We start from the raw sequence: 25,358 nt of genomic DNA, 5'->3' as shown, positions 1-25,358 counted from the left end.
TAAGAGCATTCAGATCATTTTTACAACTACTGGTCAATCAATTCTGAAGTTATTAGCTGTCTTCTTGACAACAAAAAGTCTGCATAATAAATTCTGGGCACTTTTATTTGACGTAACTCAACTGTAATAATTAAGATGCAGTAAGTGAGTAACACTTTATACTTACAACATGCTGAGTCCTTAGACCAGTAATGCATTTGTCATTGGATGTCACAAAATGCATACAGCTTCAATATGAATGATTGCTGCTTGGGATCTTCATGTGGTCTCGCACATGCACATACGGGAAAGTGGTCTGGAAACAGAAATGATCAGAAATCCTAATTTTTTCAGCTGGACAGTCGCTTCAAGGAGTTCCGCTTACTGTCCATCATGTCAGAACACAAAAAGACCATCACCTCCATCAGCTGGCATCCCAAAGACCCAGACATCATTGCAAGCTCTGGTGCCGATCTCCATGTCTTTATCTGGAGCATCTCCAAGCAGCGCTCCATAGCTGTGCTTTCCTCTGGCATCAAGGACATGCCTGTGTGCATTGGCTGGAATTACCATGACAACACGTGTCTGGGGATCATCAGCGGCAAAGGGCTGTTACAAGTATGGCACTACATGGACAAGAACCCTCCAGCCATTGTGAAGGACTCCACCAGCTTTTCGTCTTATGTGACAGTGTTTCGCTGGCACCCAAAGAAGCAGGGGGTGGTTGTCTTTGGGCACTCTGATGGCAGTATATCTATACTTGTGATTGGTAAGTGTGCTCATGTGATTTGTTCCAGAAAACTTGATTACTGTTTGCAGTGAAATTAAACAGTTTGTTTTCATTATGCAATTGTGAAACTTTAAGCAAGATAACGCTATCAGCCATTCTAGATGCTAGTACATCTTGATGCAAATTTATAGTTATATACATTTAATCCTTTAGCATTATTTCAGAGTTTTATGATTATTGTTGAAATGTGATGTCATTGTCAGCGTAATTTACCAACCTTACCAAATACCAGATTGATGCTATCAAATTAGTGTCTCGGAATCGCATCACATTCTGGGTTCTCAAGACAAGAAACAACAATATTAAGCAAAGAAACACAACCAATATCAAATTTCATTTGGGTTTGCTTTGAATCGCTTTACTCATTTTTACATTTAGTCAAGTTTTGACTAAATGTTTTAACGTAGAGGGGGGAATCGAGACGAGGGTCGTGGTGTATGTGCAGGTGTGTGTGTGTGTCTGTGTGTGTGTCTGTCTGTCTGTGTGTGTGTGTAGAGCGATTCAGACTAAACTACTGGACCGATCTTTATGAAATTTGACATGAGAGTTCTTGGGTATGAAATCCCCATACGTTTTTTTCATTTTTTCAATAAATGTCTTTGATGACGTCATATCCGGCTTTTCGTGAAAGTTGAGGCGGCACTGTCACGCTCTCTTTTTTCAACCAAATTGGTTGAAATTTTGGTCAAGTAATCTTCGACAAAGGCCGGGGTTTTGTATTGCATTTCAGCTTGGTGGCTTAAAAACTAATGAGTGAGTTTGGTCATTAAAAATCTGAAAATTGTAAAAAAAAATAATTTTTATAAAACGATCCAAATTTACGTACATCTTATTCTTTATCATTTTCTGATTCCAAAAACATATAAATATGTTATATTTGGATTAAAAACAAGCTCTGAAAATTAAAAATATAAAAATTATTATCAAAATTAAGTTGTCCAAATCAATTTAAAAACACCTTCATCTTATTCCTTGTCGGTTCCTGATTCCAAAAACATATAGATATGATATGTTTCGATTAAAAACACGCTCAGAAAGTTAAAACGAAGAGAGGTACAGAAAAGCGTGCTATCCTTCTCAGCGCAAGTACTACCCCGCTCTTCTTGTCAATTTCACTGCCTTTGCCGTGCGCGGTGGACTGACGATGCTACGAGTATACGGTCTTGCTGCGTTGCATTGCGTTCAGTTTCATTCTGTGAGTTCGACAGCTACTTGACTAAATGTTGTATTTTCGCCTTACGCGACTTGTTTGTATGTGTGAATGCATGTTTACTGCTGAGAACTGTATTACGTACTGCTTCAAACCATCACAATTTCTAACCAATTGATAATGTTGTCATTTAAACAAATATAGGAGTGCATTCTGTTGACCTGATTTCTAGCTCAGGTTTATGATTTTACAGTGGATTTGCCCCTTCTCTTTATACTGCCTGTTTCAAGACCACCTCGTTCGAGGCCTCATTTTTTATTTTCCAGACTTTCTGTTAATAAAGTTTGTAAATTTACCTCTATTTTAAGACTTCCATGTCATCCTTTAATTCAAGACCTTATTTGATTTTCTTAAACTGCTGAAAGTCTTAAAAGGAGGGTTCCACTGTGTAAGGCTTATATTCTGGGACTGAGATTGACTTTAACTTGCAGATACAAGAACTTACTCCGTGGCAGGTACCATAATATATTTCACTTTTATTTTGCATGTACCCTTATAGTTATACTTGTAGATTTTGATTCTAGTTTAGAAACAAAAATGTTGGTCTTCAATTTGAATACATAAATTTTAAATGGAAACTTTAAAGGCACAGTGCGCCTCCCGTAAACCATCACTGATACTGTCAGGCTTTTACACACAGTACAAACACCCTTCCATTTGAACGCTCACCAAACGGGAACATCCTAGGTGCACTACGTAAAGAGCGAGCAATTTTCAAAGAATTAATTTTGCGGATTGTCTCCTCACACAATTGGATCGTAGTGCGTTTTGGCGCTAGACCTAACTTTTAAAAATCTAAATAATAAATTGACAGCTGTAAATTGTTTCGTGCATAGTCAGAGGTACATAATAACGTGCTATTGCAGATAAGCTCACATTGAGTCGCATTCAAATTACTAACTGACGACTACTTTGTGAAAAAGGGAAACTGGATCACACGGGTTCACAATGGCTCAGGGGTAAGATAAACCACTCAAAAATAAATTCTTTGAAAATTGCTCGCTCTTTACGGAGGGCACCTAGGATGTTCTCAAGCGGTGAGTGTTTTAAATGAAAGGGTTTTTGTACTGTGTGTAAAAGCCTGACAATATCTGTGATGGTTTACGGGAGGCTTAATTTACTGTGCCTTTGATGTGGGAGAAATTGAACATTATATACAAGGTTTGTGTTCTCACAAGAAAAATGGGATAGGCAATGTGTTATTTATTTTGTTGTATCTCCTGAATAGCAGTATAGCTAGTGCATTTCTGCTTTGCATTTGCATGTTCATGTAGCTTGTTTTGTTGTTACAGCTGTAAGTACATGTACATGTATTAAAAACACTGCCCAGCTTTTTAAGCTTCTTTTCAGTATGGGCTAGAGGTGCTGGCAGAGTTTAGTCATTTTGTATGAAATGTTTAAGAAAATGTATCTCATTTTAATGATTAGTTGTTTTTTTTAAAGGGAATATGTTGCTATTGCATCTTGATGAAATTGAAAGTAAACATTTATACAGACACGAATTTACACTTAATTATGAGTGTGCAAAAATGCTTTCTATTCCATGCATATGGGTTTACCCCGTACTAGCCAGAATTTTCTTTTGTATGCACCCTTTTTCGGAAGAGTTAGCTTTTTTCCCGACAATCATGCTTGCATGATGCTGTTGTGTATGTGACAATTATGATGCTGTTGTAGGGTCTGCTTTGTGTCTTACAAATGGTTGAACTGTAAAATTAGTACGTTTTCTCTGCTATATATATACGAGCTTTTAATAGAACATTATACTGTTCCTAAATGTCTATCTAGCTTGGCTGTTTTGTCAATGATTTGCAGTACCTGCACAATGTTATTCTGTTTTTGTTGAATTTTGCTTCTATACATATATATATACGACTAGTGTGTGTGTGTGTGTCTGTCTGTGCGCGATGCACGGCCAAAGTTCTCGATGGATCTGCTTCAAATTTGGTGGGCTTATTCAGAGAGACCCCGGACACAACCTCATCGATGAGATATTTCAACACGTGCTCTCAGCGCGCAGCGCTGAACCGATTTTGGTTCCACCTGAGCTACCCGGGCCCCCATACCGACACACCAAAGCCAAAGTTCTCGGTGGATCTTTTCAAATTTGGACACCGTATTCAGCTACACCCCCGACACAATATCATCGATGAGATATTTCAACAAGTGCTCTCAGCGCGCAGCGCTGAACTGATTTTGGTTTTTCTGTTCATTTCACCATTCCCAGTAACTCTTCCTTATCTTCTCCAGTGTTTTGCGTTTATCTCCCTTCCTTCACGTGGCTTCAATCCATATTCCCGTTTCTACGTTACTATTTTTAGAATGTCACTGCGCTGTTGTTCTTACTGTCAAAGTGAAAAGGTCGAATCAATTTATAGCCACGCGAAAAATACACTGTCACCTATCTCTATATATTTATAGATATAGATATACATATATATATACGGCTTCTCTGTGTGTGTGTTTGTGTGTGTGTGTGGGCAACACCTGTGGATTATAGAGTTCTGTTTGTGATGGGGTCTAGCGGCTTTTGTCTGTCTGTATGTTCTGGCATTTGAGAAGCCACAACAGATAATATAGGGCTAAGAAATAAGCTCTAAAATTCTCAATCCCGTTTGACAGGACTTCGCCTTCAAAGGTGATTGTGTAACTCTTCCTTAACTTCTCCAGTGTTTTGCGTTTATCTCCCTTCCTTCGTGTGGCTTCAATCCATATTCCCGTTTCTACGTTACTATTTTTAGAATGTCACTGCGCTGTCCAGAACGCTTCCCTTGCACCCGTAAGTTGTTCTTACTGTCAAAGTGAAAAGGTCGAATCAATTTATAGCCACGCGAAAAATACACTGTCACCTATCTCTATATATATATATATATATATATATATATATATATATATATACGGCTTCTCTGTGTGTTTGTGTGTGTGTGTGGGCAAAACCTGTGGATTGTAGAGTTCTGTTTGTGATGGGGTCTAGCGGCTTTTGTCTGTCTTTATGTTCTGGCATTTGAGAAGCCACAACAGATAATATAGGGCTAAGAAATAAGCTCTAAAATTCTCAATCCCGTTTGACAGGACTTCGCCTTCAAAGGTGATTGTGGTGAACCGCCACGCTGTCTGTCTCTGTCTCGCGATTCACCCCGGCGAAGCCGGGTATTCCTCTAGTGTATATATATATATATATACATGCGATAGACATTTAGGTCATGCTTACATTGCTGGCCCAGCTGACTCAAAACTATTAGAGTTTATAAACTTTTGAGGTATATTTTTTGCATTCACTTTCATACTCGTAGTTATACTGACAGTGACACGTACATGTATAGTTTAACGTATACATTGCCTATACTTCAAGGCCTGTACAAAGCTCAAGTTCTAAGTTCTATTCATATATTTACACTTTTGGGTCAGCAGTAGATAGGTTAAGCCTATTTTAACATACTGGAAACTGGTAATCTTCCAGTAGGTATTAATTTAGTTTTACTAAAGCCTGCTGGGACACAAGTAATGGGTTAGTGCATTTGTAAACAGGAATCGCTTGACAAGTGGCCCCCTTCATCCCCCCCTCCTCGTCCTGATATGGCTCTGCGTAGTCGGCTGGACGTTAAGCAACAAATAAACAAACAAACAAACAAACACTTTTGGGTTTACTCATTCTCAGTTTCATTTTGAGTGGAAGATTAAGGTGGATAGGGTGGGAGGTGACTTTAATCTTATCACCGATAATGCGAAAGACTATTGTGGGTGGAATTGGTTGAATAATTTGACCCCATTGACGTATAAATAAAAAGAAAACACACCTGGCAGTAACCAGGTTAGGTAAGTTTAAATCAATATTTCGGCATGTAACTGCATTCTTCGGGATGGTATGGAAAGAATGGAATGACGGCATGTGATTGACGTATGTATGTTTCAGCCTATGCTTCTATAAATGTCACCTGAATTGTCATTGCAGGTTCAAAGTCAGTCAGGCATATTCTGGCACCAGAAGTTGAAGACGACGATGAAGCTGACCCCATCACAGCGTTGGCCTGGGATCCTCTGTCCACAGAGTATTTGCTGATTGCCAATAGACACTGCGGTGTACGACTGGTGGATGTGACAACAAGATCAGTCATCACCGCTTTCCTCCCTCCCAGCACTGCCGCACAGGTCCAGACGCTATCCTGGGTACACAATGCTCCTGGCATGTTTGTCACTGGAGGTGAGGTTTATCAGAGCGTAAACGGATTGAGAAATATGAGAGATCAATTTTTTTAGATTATTAGCGTCGACCAAACAAATAGCGGGGTTGCAATGCTTGCATGTGTCTCTTTATGTGCTTGTGGCCAGAGTGATTATACAGTGGAACCCCCCTTTTAAGACCTCCAACGGGCGGGGATGTAGCTCAGTCGGTAGCACGCTGGATTTGTATCCAGTTGGCCGCTGTCAGTGTGAGTTCGTCCCCACGTTCGGCGAGAGATTTATTTCTCAGAGTCAACTTTGTGTGCAGACTCTCCTCGGTGTCTGAACACCCCCCCGTGTGTACACGCAAGCACAAGACCAAGTGCGCACGAAAAAGATCCTGTAATCCATGTCAGAGTTCGGTGGGTTATAGAAACACGAAAATACCCAGCATGCTTCCTCCAAAAACGGCGTATGGCTGCCTAAATGGCGGGGTAAAAAACGGTCATACACGTAAAATTCCACTCGTGCAAAAAACACGAGTGTACGTGGGAGTTTCAGCCCACGAACGCAGAAGAAGAAGAAGAAGAAGACCTCCAAAAATCTGATAAATCGGGTCTTAAAAAAAGAGGGAGTATAATAAAAATCATTTTAAATTTACTGAGGTTATGAAAAGAAACCTGGTCTGAAAAGGGGGGTTATAATGTGCAAGGATAGTTGACAAGATTGCTGAACTTTGTGTGATGCTCAAGTGTTTTATTAGATGTTAACCTTACAGAAATTTCTCCGCAAATGAAAGTAAATGAGTTCTGGCTTTTTGACTCACATGCGAAGCAAAAGTGAGTCTATGTACTCACCCGAGTCGTCCGGACGTCCGGCCGTCCGGAAAACTTTAACGTTGGATATTTCTTGGACACTATTCAGTCTATCAGTACCAAATTTGGCAAGATGGTGTATGATGACAAGGCCCCAAAAAACATACATAGCATCTTGACCTTGCTTCAAGGTCAAGGTCGCAGGGGCCATAAATGTTGTCTAAAAAACAGCTATTTTTCACATTTTTCCCATTTTCTCTGAAGTTTTTGAGATTGAATACCTCACCTATATATGATATATAGGGCAAAGTAAGCCCCATCTTTTGATACCAGTTTGGTTTACCTTGCTTCAAGGTCACAGGAGCTCTTCAAAGTTGGATTGTATACATATTTTGAAGTGACCTTGACCCTGAACTATGGAAGATAACTGTTTCAAACTTAAAAAATTATGTGGGGCACATGTTATGCTTTCATCATGAGACACATTTGGTCACATATGATCAAGGTCAAGGTCACTTTGACCCTTATGAAATTTGACCAAAATAAGGTAGTGAACCGCTAAAAGTGACGATACCGGTATCGCGCTGAATGCAGAAGGGTTTGAGATATCTGTAGACTTAAACGTTAAACTGATATTTGTCAAAAAAGAGAAAACGGGCGCCAGACTAGAGAGAAGTCGGAGAACTGACGTTCCTTGTTCGACTCGATCCCCTAATGACCAGCGATTAGCATTTTAGGATGGAGAACCTTTTGGCATTAGTTTTCTGTAATTATGTTCTTTACTGAATAAATATTGTTTTTCTCAGTTTTATTGTAAAATTATTCTGAAAGAAAGATCAAGGTCTGTTCAGCATGTGAGTCGTGTGGGCTTTGCCCTTCTTGTTAGATATATCGTAACGAAAATATGCTAATGTTTTGCTTGACTCATTTACATTTGAGCTTAATGATTTGTTTTTGGAAACAGAGATGTACAAAAACAAAGAGAGAGTCCCTGTCATAAACATGAATTGTGGAAAGTGATCAGTGATCTCTTTCCAACTTGTCTCAATGTTGTCTTTTCAAACAGATGTCAAGAGCGGTGTGTTAAGAATCTGGAGTGTATCCAAAGTTTCGCCCATCGAAAACATCCGTATCAAGAAATCAGGCTTCCATGATGTTCACATCATCAGCACAACACAGAGCAGCAGTACTCACAATTCCTCTTCGAACAACGAACATCACGATATATCTTCAACCAGTGAAGCAAAGAGCCCTTCGCTCACAGCTCACACACATTTTGCTCTGCCGCACGTGCAGCTGGTCTGTACGTTCAAAGATGGTGGCATTGGACTGTATGACTTGGGACACCGGAGATGGAGGTTCCTCAGAGACCAGGTAGGGAGCAAAAAAAGATGTGTGTGTGTGTCATTTTTTTGTGTCACTCTGTTGTGTTCCACTGAAATGTGAGTGTGTTTGTGTGTACGGGTGTGCATGCGTGCCAGCTGTTCTGGAGCCTCATAACCATATCTAGAATTAAGAAACTGATGGTCAAGGTATAGACCTGGTATTTGAAGGGTAGGTAAAAATAAAAGTTTTTTTCCCACTCATTCATTTTTCACACGTGCCCTGGACTGGGACAGCAAACACCAGAGTCTAGGTCAGGATCAGCATACAATAGAGCAGATGGCCAGATCATAGTGCAATCTATTGGTTATTCTCAGAATCAATTTAATTTCTCACATTAGCCCTGATTGTTCCATCATAAATTCAGTGGGTAACTTGAAGAACTTGAATTAAGAACATAATTACTCATTTGTAACTTTCACTTTATGAATTACTTATACCTGAGCTAATTTATGATGACTGATTATTTTATTCTACTGTTTAAATTAAACTTATTGGATTGGAAATGAGCTGACTGTTCTTTTTTTTTCAGGGTCACCTGGAGACAATATTTGACTGCAAGTTCAGTCCTTGCAACCCCAACCACCTGGCCACAGCAAGCTTTGATGGCACCATTAAAGTCTGGGACATCATGACCATGCAAACTGTTAGTCGATCGCCACCTTTTTATAATAAATTGAATGTGACTTGAATTTGGTATTCCACTCGCTTTGAAATATAAAGGCTATGTGATATATCATCAGTTTCTTAATCATTTGATTTGCAAGTTAGGTATTGTATTGCATTAGGATCTGGGAAGTATAGAACTAATAGCTGACATAAATTATGAATCAATACATTTTTGGCGACTTGCTTTTGGATTTATGATGCTATTGTTTACTAATGTATGAGAACCTGACTGATATCATGACTTTGAAAATGGCAAAAAACAACAAGAAAGATTAAGTTCATGGAACATTTAATTATAGAATTAACGAAACCAACACAAGATTTTGACCTATCAGTCTTTAAAGTAGACAAGCAAGGTACACAGCAAGCAAACATGGATGGGAAATGGTACTGTGGCGTATCTGTGAATTTCTGTTGCCTGCAAAACTCCCCGCGGGTTAGGGGGAAGAATTTACCCGATGCTCCACAGCATGTCGTAAGAGGCGACTAACGGATTCTGTTTCTCTTTTTACCCTTGTTAAGTGTTTCTTGTATAGAATATAGTCAATTTTTGTAAAGATTTTAGTCGAGCAGTATGTAAGAAATGTTAAGTCCTTTGTACTGGAAACTTGCATTCTCCCAGTAAGGTAATACATTGTACTACGTTGCAAGCCCCTGGAGCAAATTAATGTTTTGATTAGTGCTTTTGTGAACAAGAAACAATTGACAAGTGGCTCTATCCCATCTCCCTCCTTTCCCCGTCGCAATATAACCTTCGTGGTTGAAAACGACGTTAAACACCAAATAAAGAAAGAAAGAAAGTTGCCTGCAAAGTATTGCTTCATCCATTTGATTGAATTAAATGAAATTGTGGCTGTTAGAGGGTCGATTCAAGCCCTGTGGAATCGGCTAAACAATGTGATGTGTGTGACACAGGTTGCTACCTCAGCAGGCAATGAAGGCATCATATACCATATGTCATGGGCGCCTGCAGACTTGGGGTGCATTGCAGGCTGCACTGCTAAAAACGGCATCTTCATCTGGAGCATGGACAAGGGGAAGGTCATCAAACGCATTCATGATGTGAGACATGTGGCCATGCATTGGTTTGATGTTTGTCAAATACTTTGTGTTTGTTCTTCAGCTGCATGTATTTGGCACTTTTTTTGTGTGCCCTTGTCTACCCCTATCTCCCCTCATTGAAATTAAAAATCTGACCATGTACCAAACAATTATGGTGGGGACATTTTTTGGGGGATACTATCTGTGATAATGGAAACACTGTCAGGTTAATTCAGATCCTTGAAGACGGGCGCAGTGGCCTAGTGGATAAGACATCGGCCTCCTATGCGGAAGGTTGTGAGTTCCAGCCGCGGCCGCCTGGTGGGTTAAAGGTGGAGATTTTTTCGATCACCTAGGTCAACTTATGTGCAGACCTGCTAGTGCCTTGACCCCTTCGTGTGTATACCATGCAAGCACAAGACCAATTAAGTGCACACGGAAAAGATCCTGTAATCCATGTCAGAGTTCGGTGGGTTATAGAAACACAAACATACCCAGCATGCTTCCCCCTAAAGCGGGGGTATGGCTGCCTGAATGGCGGGGTAAAAACGGTCATACACGTAAAAGCACACTCATGCAAAGACATGAGTGAACGCGGGAGTTTCAGTCCATGAACGAAGAAGAAGAAGAAGATCCCTTTTTTATGGTCGAACAATAAGGAAAGCGTGCATCATTCTATAGTCTTAATTCAAATGCTTTTTGGTGTGTTAGTTCAGTCTTGACAGGGTGTTAGCAGTTTCTCTAAGTATAAGTGGATTATTTATAAGTGCTACTGTTGCTGTTTGATGCTGAGATTTGAATTCTTGTCACATTTTGCAGCATGGTGAATATTCAGTGTTCTCTGTATCATGGAGCCAGAAAGATTCCAAACTCATTATGTCCTGTGGTTCCAGCTGCTACTGGTGAGTCAACATTGCATGAGCGCGCATGAGTGGCAGTTTTCAGATATAGGCAATAGAAAGTTAGAAGTGTTTGCAAAGAAATGAGTCTGAACAAAAGAATGAATGTTCATGTAGTCAAATAAAGGATTGGATAGCTTGATTTAGAAACATACTTAATTTGTTTTGGGAGTGCCATTAAAATATTTGAGTAACAAAATGTGAAAATGCATAAGCTAGTGTACAATATGATAAGGGCAGTGTATAGTGATCATGAACATAAGAGAAGAAGAAGAGTGTTGCTGAGATGAAGAAATTCTAGAATGTGTGAAATATTAAAATGTCTTTGTTGAAATGTGTGCAGCATGATACATCAGGTCGACGGGAAGCTGATCCACAAGTATAAACATCCTGCAGCTGTGTATGGGGGAGACTGGAGCCCTCATAACAAGTAAGACATGCAGTCACCTACACATCTGACACATCTTCTATCAATCGCTATAAAATGTATTCAAAAAGAAAATTAACTGGGTTTGAGATCTGTTATAAGCTACTTTTTTCTTATGAAGAAAACCTCCAGTCTGTTATCTCATATTTGTAAATAGACTTTACATTTATATCCTTTTTGCTTCACTGCAAGATGTGCTAAATTACATGGTGCGACTAAAACCCACCAGATACTGTATTGATTTTACAGAGAAATGCTGGCAACGGGATGTGAAGACAAGATTGTGCGAGTGTTCTACATGGGCACAACCAACAGTCAACCTATCAAAACATTCTCAGGTAAACATCACCACAATAATTAAGTGAATGTATGAATTATCAACTCAGTGTATTAGTTGGGTTACTTCAGAATGGCTTAGTGTGAGAGTTGACTGTATATTACAGCAGACTTCCACTAAGTTGCGGTCTTTGGAGTCCAAAGATTTTTGATCGCGATATATTCGATTCGCGATGCAGTTTGAGGTCCAATTAATAAGGGGAGGCACTGGTGTTAAAAGTGATTAAATCACATAACTATACCCAACTCACAAATAGCAATTAACTCTAGTTCAGTGCTGGTAACGCTGTACGCGTCCCCTTGGTAACCAAGGGAGACCACTCTAAAAAAGAAAGTGATCCATCCCATAATGCCAGACTATCAACAGTCCGACATCCGTATGCGCGCGCATACGCCGCCATCTTATCATTCCACTCTCAGCGAGCGACGTGTCTGGTCGCGTTTTGTTGTACGCTCCGGCTGTGTTCAGCCTTGGTCTTTGTTTCCTGACTTTGACTTTGACTTCGCCCCTTGGTCTGCCGCCGAGCTTTGTCAATACCCTGGCTGTTTTTGGGTGAGAGCTTTCTTGTTTTATGTAACTTTGGCGACGTTTCTGTCGCACGTTTGTGAACTTGTAAAATTTTTCAGTTTCGAAAATTTTTTGTGAGTTCGCTTTGACATGGCGGAGTGCGCCAAGAATAGAACTAGTTCGAGACAGGCTGCTGCTTCAGCTTCTCCGGCTGCTAGTACTTCTTCCTCTAAGAGAAGTTCTTCGTCTAGAAGAAAGAGTGATGGAATTTCCGCCACTTCTCAGATAGAACCGGGAAATGTAGGATGTGATGTTGATGTTGTTGTTGACAAGCCTTCGTCCGCCATTTTGTCCGCGAAGAAGGACAAGGTCACACGTAGTGATAAGGATAAGGATGTTGTTAAACCGGTTGTTTCGTCGGGGGCTCCTGGTGATTCAGGTGTGTCTCCCGCCGATATTGCGTCATTGCTTTTGACTTTAAGTACACAGGTTTCTACTTTGGCGGCCGATTTGTCGTCGACGAAAGCAGAGATTCGCGCACTTCCGGCTGGCGTCTTTGATGTCTCTTCGTTGGGTAGAGTCAGGTCTTCACCGACTCCTTCCACTTCCGGTTTCGCTTCAGCTTCCGCTGTGGCTTCCGCTGTGGCTGCTCCTACCGTGGTTCGGGCGGAAGTGCATGCGTCGCAGCATGGTGATGGTCGACTGGTGTCCCTTCTGCATGAGCCGGTGCGCTCTAAAGGTATGTCTTCCCCACACGTTACCAGGTTCTCTGGTGACGGTGGGGTGCGATCACAGGAGAAAGTAAGCCACGTGCGTGGTGAAAGCTCTCCTGCAATTTCTGGCCAATGGCATCGCGCCGGTCCGGCAGTTGCAGGGAGCCCTGTGAATCGTATGAACTCTGCATATACCTCTGATTCAGTGTCGGGTATGCCGGTTCTATATCCGTCCCGCGGGACGGATGGTGGGTGTGACTCCGAGGACTTTGCAAGTTTCTCTGGCGTTGACCCACCTGGCTGTGATAGCGACCAGGAAGGAGGGTTGGAGGAGGGCAATGCCACGGCCGTGGATGACACCCTTCTCAACCTGCCGGCGAAGCTGTCGAGCGCGGTGGCTCTGGCAGCGGAGACGGCTTCCAAATACTTTCCGGAAGGGGTGGTGAGAAGCAAGGAGAGACTTCTGCCACCCAGGTCGGCTTTTGATGATTTCCGGTCTGCCAAGAATGATTCTGGTCAGTTCCGGTTTAAAGAATCTTCCTCTGTTGCCTATGTTATGGCAAAGGTTTTCAAGGGGAGGAACGGACCGGAGGTGCCATTGTTGTCGCAACGTGGCGATGCACCTGAGGACGTTCTCCCGTGGTTGGCCAAGGCGGGGGATCGGGCTGTTTCTGGTATTCAGAAGTTGAAGCTTGCTCCCCGGCCTGTTAAGCTGATTGAGCATTTCGCGTTACCTACGGCTGTGTTGCCGGTGACGCCTGAGCTTGCTTCGCTGCGTGAAGTCGGTTACGGTTCTAGCACTGCGCTTCCGTGTACCGAGGCTTCGATGATGGCTCTTGAAGAAGCAGGGAGGTCGTTGCTTGAGCTGACGTCAGTGTCAGAGTCTCTGCAACGGTCTCTTTCGAGGTCGATTGCGACCTCGCTGGACCCCTTTGAATTCAGGTTCGACGCTTCGGCGCTTGACGTGTCTACCCTTCTGGCCACTTTGGCCAAGGTGACAAGGGAACAGATGTCGGTTTCAGCCAACCTTTACGCACATGCAGTGCACTCAAGGAGGTCGGCGTTTTTAACGGGATCGAGGATTTGTGATAAGTCCACGATTGAGTCCTTGAAAGTGTCCCCGTTTTTAGAGGGATCGTTGTTGGGTCAGGCCTCTTTGGATGCTCTCCAGAAGGAGACAGCGGATGCGAGGGATCTCGCTATAGCCCGCATTGCCTTTCAGGGTTTGCCTAAGGCTCAGGGCAAACCTCAGTTTCAGTCTCAGTCACGGACTCAGACGCAGTCTACGGCCAAACCTCAGACATCCTCGTCTGGTGGTGGCGGTAAGGCTCAGAAACAGTCGTTCTCTTCAGGGGGTAGAGGTCGCGGTGCGCCCTACCCTAAGAGGGGTCAGTCCTTTGGTGGTTCAAGGGGGTCGGGGCGCAAGCCCCACCCCCAATGAAACTCCCCCGAACAGGCCTTCCCGGTAGCCCCCGCACTGGTTGTGGCGGGCGGCCCGTCCAGGGCCCTCTCTTCCTGGCTGCAGCTAGTGGACAGCAAGTGGGTTACCGGGATCGTTCGTTCGGGGTTCAGACTTCTCTGGTCAGGGGAAAAAGCACCTCTGACCAGGATAATCCCGCTTTGCAAACCTCCCAGGGATCCGGAGGCGAGAGCCGCGGTGCAAGGGGAGGTGACAGCCCTTCTCTCGAAAGGGGCGATAGAGGAGGTCTTGGACTTACGGTCCCCGGGGTTTTACGGCAGACTGTTTGTTGTACCGAAAGCCTCGGGGGCTTGGAGACCAGTTCTGGACTTGTCTACTCTGAACTTGTATCTCCGGACGGTGAAGTTCACCATGGAGACGCCGGCCTCTGTGCGAGAGGCGCTTCGTCCAGGCGATTGGGCTACCTCGGTGGACCTTGCAGACGCATACTTCCACGTCATGATGCACGTTACGGACAGGAAGTGGTTGCGCTTCCGCTGGGGAGCCAAGGCCTATCAGTTCAGGGCTCTGCCGTTCGGCCTTTCTCTCGCGCCATGGATATTCACCATCGTGGTGCGTCAGCTCTGCGCTCTTGTGCGAAAGGAGGGCGTGCGTCTGCGAGCTTATTTAGACGATTGGCTTATCCTGCATCAGAACAGGGAGTTGTGCCACGTCCATACTCGCATGGTGCTCAGTCAGGCTGCCCAGCTCGGGTTCTCTGTGAACCTGGGCAAATCAGAACTGGTTCCATCCCAGACGTTCACTTACTTGGGGATGGAGTTCGATACGCTCAGTTGGTCGGTCCGCCCGTCTCAGAAGAGGGTGGCCAAACTTCAGGACTTGCTCCGTGCGCTTCACGGAGAGAATCTGGCCAGTGTACGGGTTCTGACATCAGTACTAGGCCAGATGGAGTCTATGGCTACTCTTATCCCACTGGGCAGGGTACACAAGAGGCCGTTTCAGGCAGCTCTTCAGGCCCGGTGGGATCAGTCAACCCAGGGGTGGGACACCCAGATTTCTCTGGGAGCCTGGTTTTTCGCGACCACGCAGGTCTGGCTCCTTCCCTGGGTCTCACAGGGGGTCCCGATAGTGTGCCCGGCGCCAGAGAACGAGCTGTTCACCGATGCTTCTCTGACGGGGTGGGGAGCTCACCTGGGGGAGCATGTGGCTTCGGGGGCGTGGGACCTGTCTCTTCCCACGCGCCATATCAATGCTCTGGAGTTGGAGGCTGTTGCCTTGGCCCTCCAAGCTTTTCTGCCGTTCGTTCAGAACAGTCATGTCAGGTTGCACACCGACAACAGGACTGTCGCGGCTTACGTGAACAGGCAGGGCGGAACGAGATCCCTCAGCCTCTCAGACAGTGCGTGCCTCATTCTAAAGTGGTGCGCTTCGCATCATATTCTGCTGTCAGCCATCTTTCTGAAGGGCAGCTTGAACGTCCTTGCAGATGCGCTGAGCAGGGGGGACAAGGTGGTCCATTCAGAGTGGACTCTGTCGCACCAGTCCCTGCACCGTCTTTGGGAGCAGATAGAGAAGCCTCAGATCGATTTGTTCGCAACTCGGTATTCAGCGAGGCTTCCTCTGTTTGTATCCCCCTTCCCGGATCCTCTGGCGTGGGGCGTGAATGCGCTAGAACTGGATTGGACAGGGCTGACAGCGTACGCCTTCCCTCCGTTTTGCTTGTTAGGCAAAGTGCTCAGGAAGGTCGACCTGGAAAAGCCAGCGCTGGTTCTGGTTGCCCCACTTTGGCCAAGCCAGCACTGGTTCCCGGACTTGCTGCGACTGGCGGTTCGACCGCCTATCCCCATCGCAGTAAGAAAGGGAGAACTCCTACAACCCAGGTCCGGCATCCCTCACGAGAACCCTCAGGCCCTCAACCTTCAAGGGTGGATTCTGTCAGAAGCGCTATGCTCAAGGCAGGGGCCTCTTCTGCCACTATAGACTTTGTGAAGCATGCCCATAGGAAGTCGACCAGTTCGGTCTACTCGTCTCACTGGGCTTCTTGGGTGAAATGGTGTGGTCTTAACAGAGTTAAGCCTTTGGCACCAAGGTCCATGCAGGTAGCAAATCATTTAGCCTGGCTAGCTGGACAGGGGGGTTCGGCTTCTTCCCTTCGTGTTAGAAGGTCCGCAATTTCGTCAACACTTAGGCAGCTGGGCCATAAGATTACTCTTGACGGGGTTGTTGCTAGCGTTATTAAGGGCGCCTCCCTTAAGGCCGCGCGTGTGAAGTCTCCGCTCCCTGCTTGGGATTTGATGCTTGTGTTGAGATTTTTGGCCTCTAACGAGTTTGAACCGTTACAGTCATCTAGTTTGGCTAACTTGACGCGCAAGGCCGTTTTTCTAACTTTGCTCGCTACGTCGCGTAGAGGGAGTGAGGTTCATGCTTTATCCGGCTTAGATAAAGATATTGCAACCGAAAAGGATGGTTCCATATCTCTTAAATTCAGGCCAGAATTCTTAGCTAAGAATCAGAAACCAGGCCATATTTCTCCTGTCATTAACGTTCCTGCCTTGAGCAACATCCTTGCTCCTGGAGACCCTGACATAGTTAACTGTCCGGTCAGAACGCTCAGCGTTTACCTGTCTCGAACAAAGTTCATTCGTTCCGAAAATCAAAAGTTGCTTTTTATTTCTCCCAATACGGCAAGGGGCAAAGATATTGCTAAGGTGACTTTGACCAAGTGGGTTTCCACGTTAATCAGGCAAGCTTACGCCTGGTGGCATACTCAGTCCGGAGAGGTTAGGGCAGTACTCCCCCTGACTTCGGCAAGAACCCATGAGGCGAGAGCATGGGCCTCTTCTGTGGCAGTGCTCCGTTCAGGCCGTCTGGCTGATGTTTTGGAGGCTGCCTATTGGAAATCGGAGGATGTCTTCATGAATTATTATCTGAGAGACATCTCCTCCTTGCGTCAAGACGGCAGTTTTGCACTACCTTCTATGGTGGCAGCAGGACAAGCCCTTCTACGTTGATTTTTGGTGAGTACCCGCCACCTATAGTAGCAATCTGCTATTTGTGAGTTGGGTATGGATATGTAATTTAATTAAAAATTTTAAGAGTAAATTTTCATTTAATTAATATACTTACCCAACTCACAACGTTTATTCCCTCCCACCTCCCCGCTGTGGTTGGTACTGGGGTCTAAAAAAGAGTGAGTTGGGCTTCGTTTTGGAATGATAAGATGGCGGCGTATGCGCGCGCATACGGATGTCGGACTGTTGATAGTCTGGCATTATGGGATGGATCACTTTCTTTTTTAGAGTGGTCTCCCTTGGTTACCAAGGGGACGCGTACAGCGTTACCAGCACTGAACTAGAGTTAATTGCTATTTGTGAGTTGGGTAAGTATATTAATTAAATGAAAATTTACTCTTAAAATTTTTAATTTTTTTTGTTTCTTAACTCTTGGGTCAACAAATGTTTCAGAATTTAAGTACTCAGTCCATCTCCTGAGAAAATGAAAAAAAATAAAAATTTGGACCATCGGTTGCCATGGTAGCAATCCAAGATGGCCGCCAAACTGCCCCTTTTTAAAACCCTAAGGCTTTTTTAAAACTGCATGAAATTTTGTTTTGATGCTTGTTATTTATACTTTAGCACAATGCCGAGAAACTGATAGAGTCGTTTTTTGATATCTCAAGTCATTTAAAAAATATCAGTGATGAAAGTGAGTGATGTTGAGTTTCATGAAAAAACGCCCCCCAAAACGGTATAACTTCTCAATAAATATTTTTTTCAAGAAATCACTCTATCAGTTTCTGCAAAATAACACACTCAAGATGTATGCAAAGTTTCAACAACGCAAGTTCATTAGAAAAAAAGCCTTAGGCTTTTGAAGTGACAAAAAAGTAGTTTTGAGAAAATACACAAAACGCGAAGAAAATGTATTTTTTGTACACAAACGTTTATGAAACATGTAACAAAACAACACTAACAAAACAACAAGTCTTGCTAATGTGATTCGGAGTAAGAATATGTAATTTAATGGAAAATTTCCTAAATAAATTTATTTGATTAATATACTTACCCGAATCACATATTGTATTCCCTCCCGCCTGCCCCGCGTATGGTTTTAAGGTTATTTAAAGCCGTATGAGGGTAGCCACGTGGAGTTATAGGAAGTGACGTGGCACACACCTATATGGGAGGTAACTCCCAGTGTGCTTGCTCATTACCAAAGCTACTTTCGCTTTCGTTTTGGTGATGGGGTTGCTTCCCTTTAAAGTTTTTAGCCGGGTAGCGTTTTTCAGTGATAAGCATCTCAAGTGACTCAATGCTAATGTGATTCGGGTAAGTATATTAATCAAATAAAAATTTATTTAGGAAATGTTCCATTTATTTTTTTCCTAGTCTACACATGTACAGCTTTTCACTGGCGTCGGTCTCGTCGGATGTAGTATCATGTCTATTCTGCTATTTTACATATGTACATTCCTGTGTTTCATGCCTTAATCTTATGAATGACTGTATGAGTTGCAGGTCACACAGCCAAAGTGTTCCATGTGCGCTGGTCCCCTCTCAGGGACGGGATTCTCTGCAGTGGCTCTGATGATTGGTGAGTTTTTTGTGATATGAATCATGAATAGTTGGCACTGACCACACCAAAATATCATGAGTCTGCCACTCCATTGAATTGATATAATATTTCTTTATGCTCTTACACATTCTTGCAAATCAATATTATGCTCTTACACATTCTTGCAAAAGGTTTGATGAAATGCTTACACTGTAGACACTGGTTTTACAACGGTGCCTACATGTGTGTTAACAGCACAGTACGTGTGTGGGACTACACCCAGGAGGAGTGTGTGTGCAAGCTGTCAGGACACGAGGGACCAGTGCGCGGCCTGACCTGGAACTACGAGGTCCCATACCTCCTGGTGTCCGGCAGCTGGGACAGCTCTATACGAGTGTGGGACATCCGGGACGGCGCCTGTCTCTTTGTGGTTGTTGACCATGGCGCTGATGTGTATGGTAAGTGCATTATGGGGGGAGTATTTGGTTGATATACAGTCGATCCTGTCTTTAACGACCACCCAAGGGTCTGAGCAAAAGGGGTTATTACAGATAGATGGTCGCTACTGGAAAGGTTTATTATATAGAATAAAAACTCTTCTGTGATCCTACCGAGTGGTTGTTTTGGGCAGGTTGTCTCTTTCGAGAGGTACTTGCAAGGGCAAGTTTGTCGGTAGTTCAAACCCGTTGATGTCATCTCAGGTTCATCTGAACATGCTCAGATCAGGCATCTAATGAATATGACGAAATGACCCAAAAATGAAGCTTGGAAGTGTGGGACAACTATTTATATACCTAATATATTTTATATTTAAAAATGTATTCTGGTCAAGCTACAGGGATGTTTCAATAGAATAGGTTGACAACTAGGAAGTAGGAAATGGATTTTAGAAACAAGTGTTTACTTTAACCAATTATCAAAAGACAATGCTCGATCACAAGAAAGTTTCATTGATTGATTTTAGACCAACTGATCTAGCAGTTGTGAATTGAGATCTTATATTTCTGGTTCTGACTACATAGCTTCTGTAAATTCATGTCCATGTTCAATACTTCCACGTTTTTAAACATAATTTTCTCAAATGTGTGGTGGTCTTGAAAGGGGGGTTCCACTGTATTTGTTTCCATGGTTACCCTCAGCGATGGGCGGGGATGTAGCTCAGTCGGTAGCGCGCTGGATTTGTATCCAGTTGGCCGCTGCCAGCGTGAGCTCGTCCCCACGTTCGGCGAGAGATTTATTTCTCAGAGTCAACTTTGTGTGCAGACTCTCCTCGGTGTCCGAACACCCCCTTGTGTACACGCAAGCACAAGACCAAGTGCGCACAAAAAAGATTATGTAATCCATGTCAGAGTTCGGTGGGTTATAGAAACACGAAAATACCCAGCATGCTTCCTCCGAAATCGGCGTATGGCTGCCTAAATGGCGGGGTAAAAACGGTCATACACGTAAAAGCCGTGGGAGTTTCAGCCCATGAACGAACAAACAAACAAACCCTCAGCGATGTATGTTCACACAGGGCTAACATGTCATCCTAATCGCCCGTTCCTGATGGCGTCTTGTTCACGGGATTCCACACTGCGTCTATGGTCACTCACACCATTGGTTCAACCAGTGGAACTGAACATCCTGGCTCACAAACCATTGTCTGAAATTCTCGGCACTCCAGGTCTGTTGTCATCCATGCTCTAACAGACAGCATGATTTTGATTTAATATGAACGTTATTTTAGACTTTAAAAGTTTTTCAATTGCTGTGGTGTTTTTTGTTGGTTTTTGTTGGTTTTGTTAGATAGGGACATTTGCATTGCATAGAGTGGTAGCCATTTATAACAATAGAGCGGTCAAGGCCTGCCGGACGGTTGTTCATCTGACCAGTGGTGCATAAAAGTTCCACTGTGGTAGCAATTTTCAAACAATTTTTCAGCAATTCTTACTGTCCACTTTAAGCCCTCAGGCTGTTGCACCAATAGACGATTTTCGGGGAAATAACTCTGTCTGGTTTGTATGGGTTGTGAAAGAGTGAGTACCCTTGCATTTGGGCAGACAAACTTTGCCATGTTCTTCCTGTACACGTGTTTGAGACACGCCCTCTCGCTAGAGACTGGCCTAGAATATCATGTGGGAAATAGAGAATACTACATGGCTTGCTGTGTCGTACCAGATTTAAACGAGTTGTTTTTTAAAATATTGAACTGCGAGCGAAAGCAAACTGTTCACTATTTCAAAAAGCAACGAGTGTAAATCTGGTACGACACAGCAAGCCATGTAGTATTCTGTTTATCCTACATACTGTACTTACGTGTATTTTACTGAAAATGTCCTGCATTCGAGGCAGCTAAATTGAAGACGCTTGTTTTGGAACCTCGATCTCTTCTAAAGCCTCGTGCAATCTATTACGTCAAAGCAAAGAAACGTCAATCTGAAAGTGTGGCGTGACGTGTTAGTTCCAAAGATTCATCGAGGGTAATTAGCGAGCGCAATTTGTGTTTCTATAATGACGTTTGTCTCGGTGACTTTGGCATCATACGCAGTGGAAAAACAGGTCCCTGCCAGACTTGCTTGACATGACCTCATTTACATGATATACACACGTGTGATTTGAACGATTATTATCTCACGGGTGTCTCTCTCACGTATGTAGAATAAATAATCATAATGTCACGTGGGGAAACTTTCCCACGTGACATATATTACAGGCCAGTCACTAGCGAGAGGGCGTGTCTCAGCACGTGGCAAAGTTTGTCTGCGCAAATGCAAGGGTATCACTCATACAAACCCGACAGTTATTTCCAGAAATCGTCTATTCAGATATACTCTGATGGAAGGGTGCCCATAGCATGCATAGAAGCCTGGGTTAATCTGTAATGTTTGTGTTGGAGGACAGTATCCTAAGTGCATATTTTGAACAGATCGCTCCATGTGTCTGGGCACGAGTCCACTGCTGACGGGCAAAGTGTCCAAAGAACTGCGAGACACGTTGGACAAGGTGACCGACGTCAGTCATCACACCCAGACTGTCACCGTTTTCTCCAAGTTCCTCTCTGTGAGTTTACAGTGTACAGTTAAGACCTGTTAATTAAGACCCCCCAACTTAAGACCTTTTGAAGACCTTGATTTTTAACATTTTTTCGTTCCTAACATCTGTAAATTTACCCACATTGTAAGACTTCCTCCTTTTTAAGACCTTATTTTTCAGATTTTCAGACGTCTTAAAAAGGGCGTTCCACTGTTATTGTTTTTTGTTGTTTTGTGTGTGTGTGTGTGTGTAAGCAGATACGCATTTCTGTTTTCAAGGTTCTGAGACTTATGTTGTAAGCTTGCAATCTTTATCCTAGGCATGGGTGCACACAGGGGTATTTGGACACCTGGAAGAGACTCGGCACATGGTCAACTCCTTGAAATAAATGTTAAACCAGTGCTGATAGTTATGAACTGCCTGGTTTCAAAGCCAGTGTACCACTGACTGATCACAGACCGGCCCTCATGCTTCCGGACTTTCGCTGAACTTTAGATTCCAAGAAACGTCTACCCCACTTTTTCAGCGATGGAGAAGGAGCACCCTGGATTCATGCAGTCAGTCTGTTCGTGAACAATTTATATATCCCTATCCCATTGTTCATGTCCTCACAGGTTGTTTTTATATATCTGCTATAAAAATGTTTTATTCATTTGGTTCTTTTTCTGTATCTTTCAGCCACCTATGGGAACAGAGAACTTGTGGGATCTGGTTGCTGTGGCAACTGGCGGGGACACCATGCGGTTGTCACCAGGATACAGGAATGGAATAGTGCACTCATCACACCTCGTCAGGTTCCGATCGGTAAGCGTATTTTGTTACTCTCCGTCTTCCTTTATTTTTTATGTCTATATATCCTTCTGTGTGCGCCTTCCGTTCTCTCTGTCTGTCTTAACCTTTCTTTTTGTTGTTTTTGTTTTTGTTGTTGTTCTTGTTAATTGTTCTTAATTGTTCTTGTTGTTCTTGTTAATTGTTCTTGTTGTTGTTAAAAGAAATCTGTCAAATTTGATGTGAGAAGATCAAACTCTACTGCAAACTGTTACTAAATTTTAGATTGCTATCTTATATAGATTACCATTGTGATTGCATTGATATTCAGCAAATGTGTATTCTATTCTATAGCAATAAATTGCATCTGTTTGATATCTTGTGGACAGAACCCAGGTTATTTAAACAGCTTGATCTGAGGAAGTATTTTCATGGGTTAACTAAGCCATTTCTGTATGTTTGACAAAAACACAGATTACTTTAAAAAAAAAAAATTCCTGACGCATAATGATAGTGTAATAAATCTGTTTTGATGCAGTCAGAGGCACAAGAGTTGGAGATGGTGAAGATGTCCAAGTTTGGCTCAGCCATTGGTCAGCCCACCAAGGAGGAACAGCTGAGGGAAGCCGCCAAGATACATATCAGGATTGGCAACATCCAGCGCTACTGTGAACTCATGGTAGATCTGGGAGAGGTCAGTACTGCATGTGCAAAGAATAACGTACTGGGAATTCATTCACCAGACCAGTATTTCTTTGCATGTACCAACTCTGGTTCTGAACAAACAATTCCTGTTGTCAAGTTAATAAGTAAGGAGTAGTAATGATAAGTAAAACTGTGCATTGGTTATGTTACTTTTGTATCGGAGAACCTATGAAACAAGATATCAAGGGAAAGGTGATCGACTCCATACATCTCTTAGTTGCTGGCTTCATTTCTGGTATTTTGATATTTTTTGTGTGTGATTTTTTTGTACTCACCTGAGTAATCAGTGAGTCCTAGAGATGAGCAATATTCGGATGTACAGCTGGCCTGTGTACATGCGTCTCTGATTCAGGTTACGTTTGACCAAGGTGAGTCGTATTAGCAGTTGCACTTCTTGTTATTCTGATGCTGTACTTTGAACTTGCAGTAGGAATTAATCAGCCAAATTCTCTTGAGAGGCTTGTGGCATAATGCACTCCACACTTTCTAGTGTGCGAAACACTTGTTTTATGCACAACTGCTTGTAAGCCTGCCCCGTTCCTGCCTCATACCACCTGTTTGGGAATATATTGTCTGTCCTGGTGTGGTGATTAAGAACTTTTCAGGTGTTGATTGAGATCTTTCTTCTTTCATCTGTTTCAGTGGGAAAGAGCGTTGGCCGTTTCCCCAGGAGTGTCGCTGCACTATTGGAAGTCATTGGCTCAAAGGTAAAAGCTAGTAATTAAGGCCAAGGGATTTTTGTCTGTGTTGCTGACTGGCCATGTGTGGCTACAGAGGCATAATTCTTGCAGACGTCTATTCCTTGTCAAGTGTTTGCAGCTAAACAGTTTGTTTGTTCGTTCATGGGCTGAAACTCCCGCGGCTTTTACGTGTATGACCGTTTTTACCCCGCCATTGAGGCAGCCATACGCCGCTTTCGGAGGAAGCATGCCGGGTATTTTCGTGTTTCTATAACCCACCGAACTCTGACATGGATTACAGGATCTTTTTCGTGCGCACTTGGTCTTGTGCTTGCGTGTACACACTGGGGTTTTCGGACACCGAGGAGAGTCTGCACACAAAGTTGACTCTGAGAAATAAATCTCTCGCCGAACGTGGGGACGAACTCACGCTGACAGCGGCCAACTGGATACAAATCCAGCGCGCTACCAACTGAGCTACATCCCCGCCCGCAGCTAAACAGTGATGGACAGTGATGACAGAAGAGATTTAGGCCACTTAATTTTATTTCAAACCCAGAGAATATATACGATCCACTGTAAGTAAATAGACATTAAAACAAGGTGTTCTCATCGCTGTTCCTTCAGAAGTTTACATTAAGGAATAGAAATTGTGCATGTCAAGTGGTTGTGTGTGTGTGTGTGTGTGTGTGTGTGTGTGTGTGTGTGTGTGTGTGTGTGTGTGTGTGTGTGTGTGTGTGTGTGTGTGTGTGTGAGTGCTTGTGCATGTGTGTGTCACAGTGTGTGAGTGAGTGCTTGTGTATGTGTGTGAGTGTATGTGTATGTGTGCATGTATGCGTGCATGCATGCGTGCATGCATGCATGCGTGCATGTGTGTATGCCTGCAGATACTCAACCATTTTGTTGAAAAGACGGTTGTCATACCTGTGCAGAAAATTGAATGGACTTCTTTTTTTTCAGGTACTCAGAGTTTTTGCTCAAAGAAGACAACGAAGACATCATTCCATTTGCTGTCGCTTCAGGAGAACCCCAGCAACTGGTCAGTTATTTTCACGGCAATGGACAGTACCTGGAAGCCATGGTAGCGTCACAAGCTGCATGCGACGATGCATTCCACCATCCTCACTTGCTCAAGAAACCCAAAACGCCACACAATGGTAGTGCATCAGTGGCTGATACAGCCAAACACAAAAGGTACAACATATATCTACAGTTGTTTTGACAGATCTTCACAAATTCAAAATGTTAGTGATGATTGTACAGTTGTACCGACAGGCGCAGTGGC

General features: G+C 43.4%; 1 protein-coding gene across 1 annotated transcript in view; it reads left to right on the top strand.

Annotated features, from left to right (window-relative positions):
* Positions 1 to 25,358, top strand: part of LOC138969279 (WD repeat-containing protein 17-like) — a 40,836-nt gene that overhangs the window by 466 nt on the left and 15,012 nt on the right. The window contains exons 2-18 of the mRNA XM_070342033.1: positions 334 to 748; positions 2,411 to 2,434; positions 5,932 to 6,180; positions 8,022 to 8,329; positions 8,871 to 8,984; positions 9,923 to 10,069; positions 10,868 to 10,950; positions 11,291 to 11,377; positions 11,624 to 11,712; positions 18,869 to 18,944; positions 19,161 to 19,363; positions 20,422 to 20,571; positions 21,814 to 21,947; positions 22,599 to 22,724; positions 23,227 to 23,382; positions 24,036 to 24,100; positions 25,034 to 25,267. Coding sequence (XP_070198134.1) covers positions 334 to 748; positions 2,411 to 2,434; positions 5,932 to 6,180; positions 8,022 to 8,329; positions 8,871 to 8,984; positions 9,923 to 10,069; positions 10,868 to 10,950; positions 11,291 to 11,377; positions 11,624 to 11,712; positions 18,869 to 18,944; positions 19,161 to 19,363; positions 20,422 to 20,571; positions 21,814 to 21,947; positions 22,599 to 22,724; positions 23,227 to 23,382; positions 24,036 to 24,100; positions 25,034 to 25,267 — 2,660 coding nt within the window. The remainder of the gene's footprint in view (positions 1 to 333; positions 749 to 2,410; positions 2,435 to 5,931; positions 6,181 to 8,021; positions 8,330 to 8,870; positions 8,985 to 9,922; positions 10,070 to 10,867; positions 10,951 to 11,290; positions 11,378 to 11,623; positions 11,713 to 18,868; positions 18,945 to 19,160; positions 19,364 to 20,421; positions 20,572 to 21,813; positions 21,948 to 22,598; positions 22,725 to 23,226; positions 23,383 to 24,035; positions 24,101 to 25,033; positions 25,268 to 25,358) is intronic.

This window comes from Littorina saxatilis, linkage group LG6, assembly GCF_037325665.1.
Source record: "Littorina saxatilis isolate snail1 linkage group LG6, US_GU_Lsax_2.0, whole genome shotgun sequence".
Classification (NCBI taxonomy): domain Eukaryota; kingdom Metazoa; phylum Mollusca; class Gastropoda; order Littorinimorpha; family Littorinidae; genus Littorina; species Littorina saxatilis.
This window is presented reverse-complemented; position numbering and strand designations above follow the sequence as displayed.